This window comes from Montipora capricornis, chromosome 13, assembly GCF_036669925.1.
Source record: "Montipora capricornis isolate CH-2021 chromosome 13, ASM3666992v2, whole genome shotgun sequence".
NCBI lineage: Eukaryota > Metazoa > Cnidaria > Anthozoa > Scleractinia > Acroporidae > Montipora > Montipora capricornis.
Window position 1 is genome coordinate 43,665,643 of NC_090895.1, and position 16,815 is coordinate 43,682,457.

The following is a 16,815-nucleotide window of genomic DNA, read 5'->3' on the forward strand; positions in this document are numbered from 1 at the left end:
AGGATATGTATTTTTTATCTTATGGTTTATTAAAGACATCATCATCATCACCATCATCATCAAAGAACATTAGCTTCATGTGAAGACCTCTCCAATGAACCGGCGAAGACCAACCACAGTTCACTGAAAGACAAAAAATCTATTTTGCACCACATTGACTGAATGGTTTTATATAATTAGCTTCTGTGTGAGTTGGTTGCGAGTCTTGAACTACCGTGCAAGAGGTGATGTGTTGGAACCCCGGTCCGACGACCAACTCTTGGAGTCACGAAATAAATAAGGAGACAGCTCTGCCTTTGCAACATGATTAGATCTGCAAACTAAGAAAGTTCGTGTCTTCTTGGGTTAGTAGTGCTAGTTAATGCGTAACTTGAGCAGTTTTAAAAACTTTTGAGTACATGTTTGCTCACAAATTCTTCATTTTACAAGGGAAAGTAACATACGATATCACTCTATGGCAAATTAATTACAAGGAGAGAACTTTTCTCTCCGTTGCCTAAGCCGGCCGACTTGCGGCCGCAAACTGAATGAAAGCATTCACTGAGTTGCATCAGCAGGGGGGTTTGTCGTGCACCTTTGCCATCAAATTTATCAGCTCCTCGGAGTGAGACTGTTCGGTATCCGGATCTATACTAGCAGCAGTTACCGACGTGGCAGTCGTTCTCTTTTGTCTCATTTTAGGAGGGGCAGCATCTGCCTTCGTGTTACCCAAGAAGCGCAAGCGAGTTAAAGTCACTCACGCATGGGGACCATGCCCAACGATTCCTTCCTTGACCGGTCCGTGTTGCTCGTTTCTCGGTCCTTCCCCTCCATTCCTTGAACAAGAAGATTTGAATTGGGTAAAACATTGAGTTAGCCGATTTGGTCTATTGTTTATCTTTGTCGCAACACCTGGTTTAAAAATGGACACTTTTCGTAGATCTTAAACTCCCTATTTATATTTTCTCGCAAAGACTTGTTGCCGGAATTGTACACACAGTGCGACGTCAACGCTGCTTTCGCAATTCTTTTCGCTGCGATTAGGTGCACGAATTCAAACTGGCTTGAATTCGTGGGACTGATCGCGACGACAAAATTCTGCCGCAGCGACAATGATTTTCATAAAACTAGCATTGTCACACAAGGCGAATTGTTGCGGCGTCTTGTCTCTGCGACGTGTCGCAGCGACTTATCGCCTAGTGTGTCCCGGCCTTATACAGAACTTAAGCAACGATGACAGTGACGGCAACGAGAATGTCATCTCAAAATATAGATTCGAGTTATTGTAATCACATCGTGACTATTTCAACCCTTTTAACAGGACAAGGGTGTAGTAGTTCCTCAAGAATGACACTGGTAGGAACGGCGCTTAATTTCGCGTAGAAAATTTATGCTCAAGTGCTGACGTCCAAAATAAAATCTCAAATCTGGCTATTTCACGTTGTTGTTTTGCAGACTACGGCAAAGAAATGGACAAAAATGAAACACGCACTTGCAGGGCGTGCAATGCAAAGCTGTTGTTTTAGTTTACTACATATGCAAACTTTTGACGTTCTCGTTTCCGTCGTTTTCGTCGCCTGGGGGCAACGAGATCATTCCCCATCGTAGCCATCCTGTTTTGTTGTTTGGTAACCGACAACTGCAATCAAAGCCTTTTAAACGCTTCTTCGAAATGATCCACTGAGGAAGCATCCATTATAGCAATATCTTCTCTCCCCTCACTCACGATTGTTGAAACTTGAAAGAAGTGCGCATGCCCTGCCGAATGTCCGAGATATTTACGGGCATCCGGTATTAGGTGCGACCAGAGTATTTCGTTTCGTCACTCCCCGTTTACACAGCTTAGGCTTCTGCTCATGCCGCAGTGTAAACCAGGCTTTATCATGAGATTGTACTTTGTTTAAGGCCAGACGATTTTACGCGACAATTGGGGTCACTATAGGGTGACCGAGTTAAGAGGACATGAACGAATTGCGAGACGATTGTATTATGAGAAGAATTCAAATTAAACAATGTAAAATCGAAGACTTAAGACGCTGTTAGACTGTGCAATTTTTCGTGCAACATGTCTCACAACGCCATTTATACAAACGTTCTCACATTACGAAACAAGTTTTTTTACGGGTGTTGCGAGACAAGTTGCACGAAAAATTGCCCAGTGTAACAGCGCCTTTAAGCTACTACTCCGTAATGGACGTGAACTTGCGAAAGAAATACTCTACAATATCATCCCTAGTCTTCTCATTAAGACTTAAAAATCTCTTTTATTCCAACAACAAAACAAGAAATTACTGGCCGCTTGTTATCATCTAACTTTCCTCATAAAGCAATCCAGACAATTCATCTCTAAGCCTCTGGCTCATATTATAAACAATTAAGAAATGAAATGAACCAATGAGAAAAGAAAGTGTGATGCCTTTATTTATGATGACCAATGATCATGCATAGACCTGACTCATTTCACCTTAGCTTTTCCAAATCTCTCCAACGAATTATCTACAACCGTTATTAAGTATCTAACCAATTTAAATGTCCTTTGTGTTAGCTATTATGCTTGTTTTAATTAAAATACCTACCCTACCACACTTGTTTTGATTAGCTTGTACTCGTCTGCTTTGTATAATCACGGCAATTTAGCTGTAGTTTTTCTATACCTATCGAAAGTTCTTGATATATTTAATAATTTATTTTAATTGGGAAAACTCGAACACATTGGCATACTTAAGTGGATTAGTCCAATAATGGACTCATACAAAGCTACCTTTCCAACAGATAACAATTTGTAGATTCTATAATTTAATGGTCATATTTCCTCGCGCTTCAGTATTCAGGCACAAATTCCATGAACTTCTGCTCTCTGAGGGTAATATCTGTTCATTTGCGAGTTGTTTGTAAATATAACTTGTTCTGAGTAGAGAGCTCGTAGGAGATGTAGGTATTGGTACATTGACAATTGGTTGACAAAAATTCTCATATTTTCAAGCATCTTAGTTTTTCAAAACAATTGTCACGATAGTTGTGATGTTTCTTGCTTCAAAATTATTGATAATGCTACTTCTTTCTATCAACTCAAAATCAAGGAGAGCTTCCATATTGAGCGGTTGAAACCCGAACTCAACAAACAAGTTGATCATGTCAGTTTAGCATTACACTTTTAAACTTTTACCGTTATGTCAGTTGTGTTCTCTATAATATTGTTGGTTCGTTTGAATTTTACGTACTTGTAGCAAACATTTAATCTACAAAGGATCATTGTATTGATAGTTGTATATATATACGAATTATCTTGTAAAAATTTTAATATTACACTCACTGTGGCTAAAGATGATGTTTGAAACATCGAAACATGTTCCGAAAATTCAAAAGTGTGGTTGTATTTTTTAAAATATTAAAACAACAAATATACTCACTGAACTTTTAAATTATTTTGAAACAAATCTAGAAGTGAAATACCTGTTGAAAGTGTGTTTCAGAACCGCAAAGTTCCTTATGTTTTGAGCCCGGTGCTTCAATGCTATTTGCATTCACTTATTCCTTGAGGCCTCAGAAGTTAAAGTGTTGTTTAAAAAACACACCTGGCTAGTTTTTTCTCGGAACAGGTGCAAATGAGATATGTGTCATGTGATTGCGAACAAGCCATTAAATTCCCTTAGGATAGTAGATCAGAGCAGCCACCCTTCCTAAAAACTCTTTTTCTTTGGCCATCTCAGTTTTATCAGGAAGAATACACAAACAGCGGTGACAAACATCAGATACAAACGCATCCTTTGAAATTATTTTTTACTTGACGTTTCGTATGCATACTACTAACTTACTAGCAGTAATCATAGATTGGGAAGTGCGTTTGAGCATAGTTAACAGAGGGGACTGGTTTGGAAGCTCGGCAAACATCAAAGGAGCAAACAAAGATGCCAAGATTTAGGTTGGAAAGTCCACTACGGTGCACAATCTTTTGTTTTGCGCTCATACACTATGCATGAATTACGTAACCAACACGTTTCTATTGGTTAGTCCCTCAGTACGGAGAAAACAACAATTGTGCTTTGTGCACGGTCAGGGCCAAAAAAGAGAACAAAAACCCACAACAAACAAAGTTGTCGGGTGAACCATTCCCGTCTATTAACTATGGTTCGAGCTGCTGCCGTTCTTTCGTTGTGATATTTAGATACATTAATTATTTACATTTTGACTGAGGATGGTTGTGTTGCATCAAATGGCAATTTAATATAGAGAGCGTTTAACTGACAACTCTAATTCTACAGGGGGTAGAGGGTGGGGGGTGGGTTTTAGTTTGGTCATTGTCTGTTGTTGTGTTATGAATTGCTTATATATTTCAGACCTCGTCTTTGATTTAACACTTTGCAAGTATTGAGCAAATGCAAATTGAACATCCGCGAGGGTCGACTGGAACTCACAAATTTACGATACAATTTACATTTTCAATACATGATCTTATTCTGCAAAAAGTCTCCCCCGAGAGGGTAATTACTTTGTGGTTTCTGCTTCCCTTAAAATATTTTCGGAAATGATTGAGTTTTTGATAAAAAAAGAGTGTTTTTGTAACGAGCTTTTAAATTTTTTAAAATTTAAAAGGAAATGATTTTTCCGTGCCATTTGTCTGCAGATTCAAAATTGTTGTAAGCCTTAAGCGCTAGCTGTGCTAATTCCCTTTACTTCTTCTCTATAATCATTCTCTACACATAAAATATCCTCCCCTCTGACCTCGACTGCTTTTCGCTGCTGTTAATACAGAGGATTGTGCTGACTCTGGATGATCTATGATTGATCGGGCGTCGATGTGGTCCACGAAAACAAGCAAGAAGCTGGTTTGTTATTTGTGATTTGTGGCCATTTGGATTGTATTTTCCCGAGGTTTCTTTGAGCTAGTGAGCCCAGCTGGAAGTTAGTTCTAGCTTCCTCCATGTTGCGGTATTTCCGCCATTCCCACGGCTGGCTCTCTTCTAAACAAGTTTGTGGCCTACTGCCTTCCAGCCTTCCCGCACTTTGGCAACGGTATTCCTATAAGGACGCGGCCATTGGTTTAAATGACAATCCAAAGTCGTTAATGCATGGAAGCATCGAGTGCAAGTGTCACTCCTTCCCTCACTCAACTGATGTTAGTGTCATAAGGGGCTCTTCTCTCAAAATGTCCAAAAGAGCGAGGCCATTAGGAAAAGCCAAAAGAACATAGCTCCCATTATTTTCTACTTTTACTGCACGACAAGCTCACTGCAATTACAGCACCATTTCACATCTTAGTAGGCTAACAATATGGCTTAACTGGCTAGTAATAGAATGGTGGTAGGTTCGCCTCTTGTTAGAAGCACTAGGTCATGTTCATGTTTTTTTTTCCCGAGTACATCCACCACATCATTGTTGAAATTACTACATATCATGCGTTATACTGTAAAATTATACTCAAGATAGAAATCCTTAAAATGCATCACTATATGGGGTCACAAATATTTTCTCTGGCCCTGCAAAATGCGGGTTTTAGCATGCAGCAGACACCACAAATTACACTGGATACAAAAACAAAGTCCACAAACTAATCGCGGAGAAGATCAATTTAAAATAAAAGAACAAATACAGTTCAACACTTCATCAAAAGCGAAATGAAGGAGCAGAAAATCCAGGATAACGCGAAAACTAGACTTAATACAAAGGTTCGGGTTTCTTTCGCGATGAGCTGTTTTTAAGCAAACGTTTGCATAATCTATCTTTAACAGTTGTCTTCACGGCATTTCTCAAAGTTTTCATCCGCCAGCAGTACACAAGAGGGTTAACAGAGCTATTCATGAAGGCAAGAGTTGAAACAAATGCATATGCAATTTTCACATTGACTGTGTATCCACTGATTTGATGAACGAATGACACGCAGAGGAGAGGCAAAAAACAAACTGTAAATATACCAACAATAAGGAACATAGAGATTGTTGACTTCTTGCACTGTAATAAGCTCATTAATCGACCACCCTTTCCTTCAGTTTGACCCAAGCTAACACCCGTCGCATGAATTCGGCGCTCGTGCTGTCGAACACACTTCAAGACTTTTACACAGGCAAAATATGTCGACAACAAACACAGCGAAAGTAGTGTGATCAAAATGGTGTTGTAAACATTTGGACGAATGAGAAACACTCGTAAGACAGCTAGAGCGATGAGGAAAATCCAGAAACAGGCGATTACGAATAGAACGCGCCGTACTGTTACAATTTCGTTGTAGCGTAGATGCAGGTACAGCGCAAGCCATGTATCTAAACCAGCAGCGGCCATCGTGAAAACAGAACCACCGGTGGTTATATGTGCAACAAATTCAAGCAACATCCTTGTAACGCAGTACATTTCCAAGCGGTGGAAAATTTCGCCGATCTTGTGAAGAATAAAACATGGTTGTGCAAGTAATCCAACCATCAAGTCACTGCCAGCAAGACAGCAAATAAACACGTTCGAGGGGGATTGAAGTGATGGGTTTTTCCAAACTGTGAAAATGACAGCCGCATTCCCAGCGATGGCTGTTACTGACAACAAGGAATTGATAATCGATGTTAAAATGTGCGTAACGTAAAGGAATCTTGTCGAGTTAAAATTGACGTCGAACATGAAACATGCTTCCCCTTTTACATAGATGGATGAATCGACTGGGCTAAGCGATGAAAAAATCGACAAATTTGTTGCCAATTCCATCTTCGTTTCAGCATCAGTTTTGATGAACTTTTCTGCGTAACCCGAAGCCTCGGTTATGTGCCAGTTATGATTACAAGACTTACGTTGGTTGCTGGCCTGGCAACATAGAAAGTGTTACTAGAAAGTGCTTTTGTACTGCAAGTGGGTTGGTAAATAAATTTACTTGCTCGCCTTCGCTTAGTTGCTACTTCAACCCACTAATGAAGGTCACACCCTTAAAGAAGCGGATAATTATTTTTTTCACTTTCAGCGCTTCCTTATAAGTCCACGGACACAAAAGAAAGACTTCTGTTATTATGTTTCAGTGAAATTTGATCATTGTACGATGGACGCTTGGTTGTTCATGACACGATAAACAATTATGAGTGTGTTTGAATTACAGTTTCGCATCCTGGCTTGTGACGAATAGGAGATTAAAAGACTTTCCAATGAAGATCCCGAAACCGAAATTATGTGAGACTATCAAAAATGACAATGCATGATATTCGAATCGGAAAACCTTCCGTCTTTATTACATGAAACTGCAATCATTTCCATTACGTTTTCCATGTTGGTGCACCTGCCTTCAATTGCTAGTTGCTACTTTATTGAGTTCGAAATAAATGTTTGAATGCCACCGGAAAAAAAGTTTATGTCGTATTTCAACCTGACAACTCCAAAAATGATTAATTAAAGGCAAGATAAGAAAACGATTTAACCGTACGTCCTTGCCTTTGCGGCTTTGCTTTTTAGTCTCAACTGCCATGCTTTTATCGAAGACGTAGCCAAATCAATATTTTTAGACCCGAGTTGCATGCGATTAAAATATACCTCTTGCTCCGAACATCTCAAGGTTCGACTCCTACAAACCAATTTTAAGAACGACTCGGATTTAGCTATACGTTGTCAGATTTCACAGGCTAATTTGCTGTGTCAAATCGTCGGAAAGCGAGGTGCATGTCTGAGCGGCTTTTAAGTTCAATTCACATTGACTGTCGCTAGAATCAAGTGTGAATAATTCTTATTTTATCATATTGATTGAGACAAGTGCAAAAACAAAGCCATGTGTCACTCAGAGTTGAAAACAATCCCACGACAAAAACACTGAGTAAGCTGGCCCCTAATAAAACAGCTGCATAATGAATTCGTGGTACTTTGCTTACACGTCATAAGGAGTAACATTGTGCCGCCTTCAAGCATTTCTTTTTGGTCAGAGTTGTGGTGAAAATCATGGATACAGGTTCACTTTGTAAGAGTTGCTCGAGCCGAGAACAACTGTGAGTGCTCTCCAAACTTTCCGCTTGCATTCATTAACGTAGGGCTTCCACCATGTTTTCATAATCTACCATTTTGATACCGCCAGGGCGTAGAGCTAGGTCATCTAGCAACTTTGTCCTTTCCATTCAATAGCAATTGAAACCGACCAAAGAATTATTTTCTAATTCAGGCAGAGTAATTAGCAAAGAGCTAGGGCAAAAAACACGCTGTAAATATACCAACAATAAGGAACATAGAAATTGTTGACTTCTTGCACTGTAATAAGCTCATTAATCGACCATCCTTTCTGAGGCGAATTATGCTCGGGAAAACATCGACAAGGCTTAAAATTTCGTGGCCGACTGTCACTGTTTATCTTACACCACACATCAAACAAGAACGTTCGGTACAGACAAAACCGAATAGGATTAATTTCAACTTTCAGCGTGTACTGCTCTGAACAAAACGTTTGTACAAGTAAACCAGAAGCGTGACTCATACACCATAACAGCATGAACACAAGCTTCGCATCGATAATCTCGAGCAGGAGCGAAAATAAATTATCATAATTAAGAAAAACATAACAAGCGCTGGAAAAGACTCGACATCGCGGCCCCACAAACGGGCTGTAATTACGCAGTTCGTTTGCACAACAAAGTCAATGTTCCACATGCTACTTGGCATTCTCTCATTGGTTTACGTGCCATCATTAGCTTCTTCCAAGAGGCATATCTTTGTAATGATGCAGTGAAACACTCCACCAGCTGTCTTGATCCTGGCGGAACGCACGCATCCATCTTGTCCAGTGAACACTTCCACCACACGGCCAAGTGGTCATCTGTTGCGAACAACATTATGCTCTGCAATAACTACCAAGTCGCCAGGCTGCACATTTGTTCTTGACTTGACGACCCATTTTGGTACAGATACTCTCGTACCCAGTGTTTCCATTAGTGATCCACAAAGAACTGGACCTTTCTCCATCCCCTCCGGGAAAACTTATCCTCCCTCATAAATACTCCAGGCGGAACTTGCGTAGCTCTCTGCAACATGAGATGATTCGGTGTCAAGGCTGCGAAATCTGCAGGATCATCTGAAACAGCAGTTATGGGGCGGTTATTGACAATCGATTCGACAAGCAATGTTCTCAGCTCTAAATCATTACGAAGCCCATCTCCAACAACGCTCTTCAAGTGCTTCTTTGTAGTTTGCACCAGGCGTTCCCATACTCCGGACATATGAGGAGAAGCAGGTGGTTGTAAGACGCACTTGATGCCCTTCTGCTGCAGCTGTCGTTCAATCCTTTCTTCATTCCACTGCGCAAAGGACTCCTTCAACTCTCTGTTGGCTGCAATAAAGTTAGTTCCTCGATCCGACCAATCTCTTTAGGCGGTCCTCTCCTACTAATAAACTGTAGAAGAATCATAACAAAATTATCTGCCTCTAGCGATGGTATCACTTCAAGGTAAACAGCACGAGTTGTAAGGCACGTAATTAAACATCCCCATCTTTTTGCGGTTCCGCGGCCTCACTTAACTTTTAGTGGCCCGAAAAGATCAACACCTGTGAAGGTAAGCGGAGGATTAGACGCTTCCAAACTCGCTCGAGGCAAGGGTCCCATGACCTGTTCCTCTCGTTTGGCATTCAGTCTTCAGCAATTTACACAATCCCTAATTCTGGACTTCTTCCAGCAATGATCCAAAACATTCTTCTCAGCTCAGACAACGTCTGCTCCCTTCCACTATGAGCAGCAGTCTCGTGATAGTGGCGAACAAGCAGTTGACTGACATGATGTCCCTTTGGCAGAATCATCGCTCGTGTTTCATCCCAGGACAGTGCCACTGCTTCCTGCAAACGACCGCCAACTCGCAAGGTTCCATTTAGTAACACTGGTCTCAGGTTTGCTAGCTTGCTTGATTTCTTGACTTCTTTATCCTTCTTTAATGCTTTGACGTCTTCAAGAGAGCATTCATTCTGGACACTGCAGACAATTACATGGGTTGCTTGATTAAGTTCCTCCAAGGTCAATGATCCAGTGATACGGGCAGCTCTCTTACTCATGATCCAGTGACAAAACCGGACTATCTAAGCGACCCGGCGCTGTCATCACCATTGGTAGTGATGGTGGAGTTAACATCACCATCATGCTGCTCGACACCGATTCGGTGGACATTTGTTGAAGCTCGCACTTCTGGATCACCGTCTGAGACGTCTTCCACTGCTGCGTTCGGACAACGATCTTCTGGCTCCCACAGAAACTCTGGTCCTCGCCACCAGCGATGCTGACTGAATAGTCTCTGAAGCTTTAGACCACGTGAGGCTTCATCTGCGGGATTCATTCGTCCTGGACAATGTCTCCATTGATCAGGGGTAGTCACCTCACGTATTTCAATTACACGGTTGGCAACGTATGTCTGAAAACGCTTGCTGTCATTCTTGATAGACTGCAAAGTGGTTTGAGAATCTGTCCAGAATGGGGCGCCGCTAATCTTGTACGTCAGCTTATCCATTAACACTCTGTACATCTTTACAGAAAATATAGGTGCTTGCAGTTCAAGCCTCGGGATCGAGATCGATCTCACAGGCGAACTTCTGGACTCCAACCAGGAATGAACATTTGATAGCTCCACTTGCATGAACAAATCTGAGGTAAGAGCATAAATGCCATAACCGTCCTCAGAAGCATCTGAGAACAAATGCAAAGATACATCAAGTACTTCTGTCAGATCAGCAAGATGGCACCGCAGTATCTGAACTTGTGACAAAGCAGGCAACTCATTCTTCCACTGATTCCAGTGGCACTGCAGGTCTTCAGGAATTTCAGCATCCCATCCCAGATTCAGTTTCCAAAGTTTCTGTAAGCTCTTCTTAGCTTCCAGTACAATTGGGCAGACAAATCCCATAGGGTCATACAGAGCGCTTACTGCTGACAGAATTCCACGCTTTGTTAGTGGTTGGTTAGGCTCAAGAACCTTGAATAGGAAGACATCCCTTTCTACATCCCACTGGGCTCCCAGGTGTTCTTTCTACTTCGGAGATCGTCGAGATCCATGTCCAGGTTCGGTCTTGCGCGCTTTTCGTCCGGTATCACAGACAGTACATCTCGACTATTGCTCATCCATTTTGTCAGTCTAAATCCGACCTCACCAAGTAAGCTTGTTATTTCATCCACCAATGACTTTGCCTCGTCTACTGTCTTCACCGACTTGATAAAGTCGTCTACATAGAAATATTTCTTGACAGCATTTACCACGTCTTCACTGAAGTTTCCTCTGTTATCTTCTGCAGCTCTTTTTAGGCAGAAATTTGCACAACTGGGGGAGTCTGAGGCACCAAAGATGTGACTGGTCATTTGGAATTCTGACGGTTGTTCTAGATTGTCGTTCTCCCACCAAAGGAATCTGAAAGCGTCAGCATCTTCAGGCGGTACCTTGACCTGATTGAACATCCCTCAATAACAACAACAAGTGCAATTGGATCCTGTCTGAATCTCAGTAGAACACCAAGCAAGCTGTTCGTAAGGTCAGGGCCTTAGCGAAGCTGGCTGTTTAGTGACACTCCATCATGTAGGGCTGCCGCGTCAAACACAACACGAATCTGGTCTTTCTTTTGGGGGTGGACTACGCCATGGTGAGGCAAGTACCAAGTCTTTCTGCTTCGATCAGGGCAATGTTCTATCTTATGAGATGCCTCACAGCTGTAGCAGTTTCCAGACTGAAGGGTTCCTCTTGACATTGAAACGTTTGAACCCCTGCCTTGGGTGCTCTGGCTTTCTTGGGTATGTGATCTAAGCTGCGTTGCAAATGTTGTCACTCTGGATCCAGCTTGTGCTGTGGGCTCCAAGGGCGGGGCTCGTCTGTTGCCCTTTGTTGGTTGTTTCACAAAGCTTCTGCTTACTTCACCAACTTTGCCAAATATGGGGTCATTGGCTGCTTCAGCCCTCCTTTCTATGAATTCTACTAGCTCTTTAAGACTCGGGAACCCCCCTTTCTCTCTGATACGCTGAGCTTTGTTTCTCCACTGAACTTTCTTGCTATTTTTGCTCTTTTCGTCACCATTATTCAGCCTGTTTTCTAATGCTTGTGCTTGCTCTTTCTTCCCCCACTCGTCTAGTCTTCTTCGCAGCCTATCCTTCGGGATGTCACGCAAAGGAGGAGGGGGAAGCGTTGCGTGACATCGCGAAGGACGGCTGCGAAGGAGACTACTACTCGTCACGTGTCACGTTGTCTGTCACAGACATTTCGCCTGTTTTATTGTGCTCTCAGTCACTCTCTTCCACGTTGATCATCGCTTACCCTTCGCCTCCTTACTGTTTTTTTTTTTTCACTCTTTCTCTTCTCTCCCTAGTATGCTGTTTGATTGTACTTTCTTCAATTTTTTGCTTGCTTTACTAAAACGATACGCCGTATCAAATGCAGTTCGCTGGTCATGCAACTTCCCGCCAAAAAAAAATGCTGATTCCAGAGTTGCGATAGTTAGGCCCTGTTTACAAGCAGGAGGATCAAAGATAGCCCGGATTTACAAGCAAACTTTCACAGGTAGGGTTACCCTACCACCCGGGACAACTTTGCGTGATTGGTAACCGCCAGCATCGCAAACACAATGGAAACCGCTAAAAAGTTGTGCCGGGTAGGCGAGTTGTCCCTAACAGAGCGTTTACAAGCCAGCTAGGGTAACCCTAACACATAGGGACCCTAGCGCCAGGGTAATCCTACCTGCCTTGTAAACACGTCGTTGACAAAAAGAAGAAATGTGTGAGTGCTAGGGTAACCCTAGCACTAGGGTTACCCAACCTGCTTGTAAACAGGGCCTTAGGTTATTGGCTTACATGAATAGTCGAACGTACGGACGGACGGTAGTACGATGACATCATAACCAAAACCAGAATTTCTCGCATCGATGGACTGCCATATTTTCTTCCCCATGGTTCTCCGCCCTATGCACACGGAGCTCCGCTGTAATTAGCTGGTAGATATTAGGGGCCACTAAATTTAAATTCTTGCAACGGGCTCTAGTGAAAATGCGCATTTTTACTAGAGCCATAAAGTTTGACGTCACGTTCTCGTGACAGCAAATTTGTTAGTGAGAGAAAGAGATATTGAAGAACACTTTGGTAATGTGAAATGGGCCACTTTAGTAACAGTAGAGCTCTTTTGTAACGGATAAATTGGACTGTGTCTCATCTTTTTCCCGTTTTACAGCTATAAATATTCGAATGGCCTACCCGGCGTCGGGATGAGAACTTTTCAACAATGTGTTTCAAATAGAAACAATGTGATAACTTGAGCTTAAAGTTGGGGCAATATTGTTTTGGGAAAAAAATTAACTTTGCTTATAAAGGAATCTTACTGGCGTGAATAAATGTGGGAATCTTGCCTGAGGCGGTGGAGCCATTTCTTGCTTAAAAGAAACGTAAGAAGACGATGCTTGCTTCATTTTGTTGGCGAAGCTCTGCTTTCTACATTTAGACATGCGAACAAGGGAAAAAGCCTTACAAAAGCCGGGAACAGCGATCAAGTAAGCTCTTCAAGTTTATATCTGACCCGTTTTTTCAGGTTTTGGAAATAGAGGTGATAAAATTGAAAGATGATGAAGAGATTTACAATGCTGTTGTGTTTTAATTTTCTAGAAACGTATCTTGTCAGAAGCTAAATATAAACAAGCTGTGACCTGTAGCCTTGTCTAAGGTCTTTCTTAAGGTCTTTGCTGTTCCGAAGAAGCAAGCCTTCTGAAGTAATAAAGCCTGTTTCCTCAAGATGTCTAGAAATTCTTACTAATTATCCCAAGTGCCCCAATGATGACTGTTAAGCATAGTGTGGTATTCTAAGTTCGACTACCAATTGAGTTGTTTTTCAGGACCTTCAGTGTATCATGCAATGAGAAAACCACATTGTTAATCATGATGTTGAGGGAACCTCCATTAAAACAACACAACACAATGTTAACAATTAAACTTGTTCAAACTTTTTTTCAATGAAAGCGTTTGTATCCGATGAATTTCAAAAATTCTTGTTTCGGCTTTCAAATTTCCCGGACTATTGACCTGACACAAAGAGCGTTTGTTCTGGAACAACAGCGCAAATGAGATTACTCATGTTTGTCACCGCTGCTTGCGTGTTATTGCTTTTAAGGAATACATTCAACATTAAATTACAATGATATACAAAAACACGAAAGGTTAAATTGCCTATTCTTTTCGCTCTTTGAATTGTTCAGTGTTTATGATTGTTGTGTCAAAGGCCTAAATGTTGTTTTGATTAGATGCAAACCCAATTTTGACATCCAGCACGCAGTGTCCCTGTAAGTCTAAGCCTGTATTGCTAAATATGCATGTGACTTGTATTGCGCAAGCTAATTAAGGCCGCAACTTTCGAACATTCCGCAATTTGTATAATTTGATGACGTCATAGACGTAATTTACAACTTTGTGACTTGCTAGTCAGAAGAACTGTGAGACGCCACTGGGTAAATGTCTTTCTTTGATTTAAGTTAACAGTTGCATTTCTCTTACTAACTTCAACTCTGTAATTTAGATTTTGAACGTCTACACTCCCTGCGATGACCGTGAAATAAAGGAGTCGTTTTAAACCGTGGAAACTCTTCGGCTAGCAACACATTGAAAATCCAAGGTGGTCTGCTACAAAGCGACAACTGGATCATACTAAAGATGTCTGAGAATACAACTGCAATCGAAGAAGCCAAAAGCAAGCGCACATCAGCTAAAGGACGATTTACAAGAAAGAGGAACTTTCTCATCAAGTCAATAGAAAGCGATCAAGGAATTGAAGTAGTTGAAATAAATTAGCGTATGATGAACTCGAAGATAAGCATGAAACCTATGTTGAGTTATTGCCGGACGAAGTCTGAAGAAGCAGAAGCTTGGATGACAGGAGTCCAAGAGAAATTTAATGATGCGACTGATCGCAAGATCAAATATGTGGATCGAATCACTTTAAAAGAAAGAAGAACACGCGAAGACGCAGAAAGTCAAGGATACATTGACAGAGCGCGAACAAAACGGAACACAGCGCGCGCCGTTTTCGAAGCGTTATACAAAAGTATATCGCACGCCCTGAAATCGAAAGAAATTCCGAATTTTGCACTGAGAGATTTACAAAAACAAATAGAAGACGAATTTCTAGAATGCAAACAATCGAACGCAGAACTGCTACAGCTATTATCCAGCGAATCCGCAGAAGCTGGAATGAATTAGATGGCCACAATCCAAACTTGTTATCACGACATAAAGGAGAAAATAGTAGTAAGCTACACTAATGTAGAAGAAGCTAGGAGAACAAAACAGGAGTCTACCGCCTCAGCTTCGTTCCTAAGACTGGAAAAGGTACGAATACCTCATTTTGACGGGAAACTGCGCGAGTATCCGCAATTTAAAAAGGACTTCCAGAAGCAAGTTATGACTCAGACCCGAAAGAGTGACGTAGCGTACGTCTTACGCACCTGTCTTGACGGGGAGCCAGCGAAACTGGTGAAAAGCGTAGACGACGACATAGACGAGATGTGGCAACGTTTGGACGAGAAATATGGTGACCCAGCCAAAGTCGCTGATGTCATCATTGACGAAATAAAGCGATTTAGAATGCTCAGAGAAGGAGAAGACAAACGTTTTATCGAATTTGTAACCCTCATAGAGGATGGCTATAGAGACCTAAAGAGACTTGGCTTGGAAACAGAGATCACAACCACAAGTTCAGTCAGCGTAATTGAGAAAGCACTCCCGCCAGATATTAAAAGAAAATGGTCCGAGCTAGTAAGCTCCCGTGCCAGCCCTGTTGACAAAAGCAACAAATTTCCAAGTCTCCTAGACTTTCTGCAGAGTCAAAAAAGAGCCATTGAATACGAGAGTGCTACACTCCGAGCAACTAGTAGCAACCAATATCATAAAGACGCGGTACACTGCACAGCGAGTATTTCAGAGGAAAACAGGAAAATAGTAGAGAACCCAGACCAAAATGTCTGATTCACGACAACGGTAGGCACTGGACCGCTAATTGTCGACTTTATCAAGCGAAGGCGATTGATGAAAAGAAGCATTTTCTCAAAGAAAAGCGGGCATGTTGGTCGTGTCTTAAGCTTTGCCACAGGCAACGCACTTGTAGAATGGGAAGAGAGTGTGGCGTAAATGGCTGCACAAGGAGACATCACCCATCAATTCATAAAAATACGTCCCAGCAATAGACTCCAAGCAATGAAAGTACACCTCAACAGGCTACTGCGTCCGCAAATGTTTGTAACAACTTAAAATTCCATACATGTCTCCTCCAGGTACAGAGAGTCGAGACCAGGAAAGGGACGGCTAATGTCATGTGGGACAACGCAGCCTCACTTTGCTTCATTACCAACGCTAAAGCCAAACAAGAAAAACTCAGAGGAGTCAAAGTGAATCTCTCCATCGTGAAGTTAGGAGGGCAGAACGAGAAAATTGAAACAATGAAATACAAGCTACCACTTCTGGACAAGCAAGGTCACGCCTTTGAGTTCGAAGTGTATGGCATCAACAAAATCACCTCTGATATCGAGCACGTAGACGTAGAAAGCATTGCCCACCTATTTAGAAACATCACAAAGGATGAAATAGCACGACCCGCTGGCCCAGTTGATGTATTAATTGGATATGAATACGCCACATATCACCCTGAAAGGGAACAAAATATTGGTCATCTTGTACTACTGAAAAATCGCTTTGGAAGATGTATTGGAGGAACTACTTAAAGGCCCTTGGTGTACAGTGCAAACCGAAATGCGGAGGGTGCAAGTGTGGACAATGCTCCTTGGGCGCCAAAGATTATACCATACAAGAAGAAAGAGAACTGGAATTGATTGAACGTAATTTAACTTTCAACAGTGAAGACAACAGATGGACCGTTGAATACCCCTGGATAAAAGACCCTAGCA

General features: G+C 41.8%; 5 protein-coding genes across 6 annotated transcripts in view; all 5 read right to left on the reverse strand.

Annotated features, from left to right (window-relative positions):
- Positions 1-16,815, reverse strand: part of LOC138028558 (uncharacterized) — a 35,449-nt gene that overhangs the window by 3,916 nt on the left and 14,718 nt on the right. Inside the window, exon 2 of one of the 2 annotated variants that reach the window (XM_068876151.1) lies at positions 52-123. In XM_068876151.1, the coding sequence (XP_068732252.1) occupies positions 52-79 (28 nt within the window). In that variant the 5' untranslated portion in view covers positions 80-123. Of the gene's footprint in view, positions 1-51; positions 124-3,432; positions 3,505-16,815 lie in introns of those variants that run through there. The other variant, XM_068876152.1, reaches the window with a different exon arrangement.
- On the reverse strand, positions 4,762-6,837 carry LOC138028556 (adenosine receptor A3-like). Its single transcript, XM_068876150.1, has one exon. The coding sequence runs from the start codon at positions 6,664-6,666 to the stop codon at positions 5,635-5,637; it is 1,032 nt and encodes a 343-aa protein (XP_068732251.1). The 5' UTR covers positions 6,667-6,837; the 3' UTR covers positions 4,762-5,634.
- Positions 8,853-9,963, reverse strand: LOC138030858 (uncharacterized). Its single transcript, XM_068878721.1, has 2 exons — positions 9,585-9,963; positions 8,853-9,250 (listed from the first exon to the last, which is right to left on the reverse strand). Exons 1-2 carry the CDS (start codon positions 9,961-9,963, stop codon positions 8,853-8,855), a joined length of 777 nt encoding a protein of 258 aa, XP_068734822.1.
- On the reverse strand, positions 9,984-10,805 carry LOC138030859 (uncharacterized). Its single transcript, XM_068878722.1, has one exon. The coding sequence runs from the start codon at positions 10,803-10,805 to the stop codon at positions 9,984-9,986; it is 822 nt and encodes a 273-aa protein (XP_068734823.1).
- Positions 10,898-11,350, reverse strand: LOC138030860 (uncharacterized). The gene has a single exon (XM_068878723.1). The coding sequence runs from the start codon at positions 11,348-11,350 to the stop codon at positions 10,898-10,900; it is 453 nt and encodes a 150-aa protein (XP_068734824.1).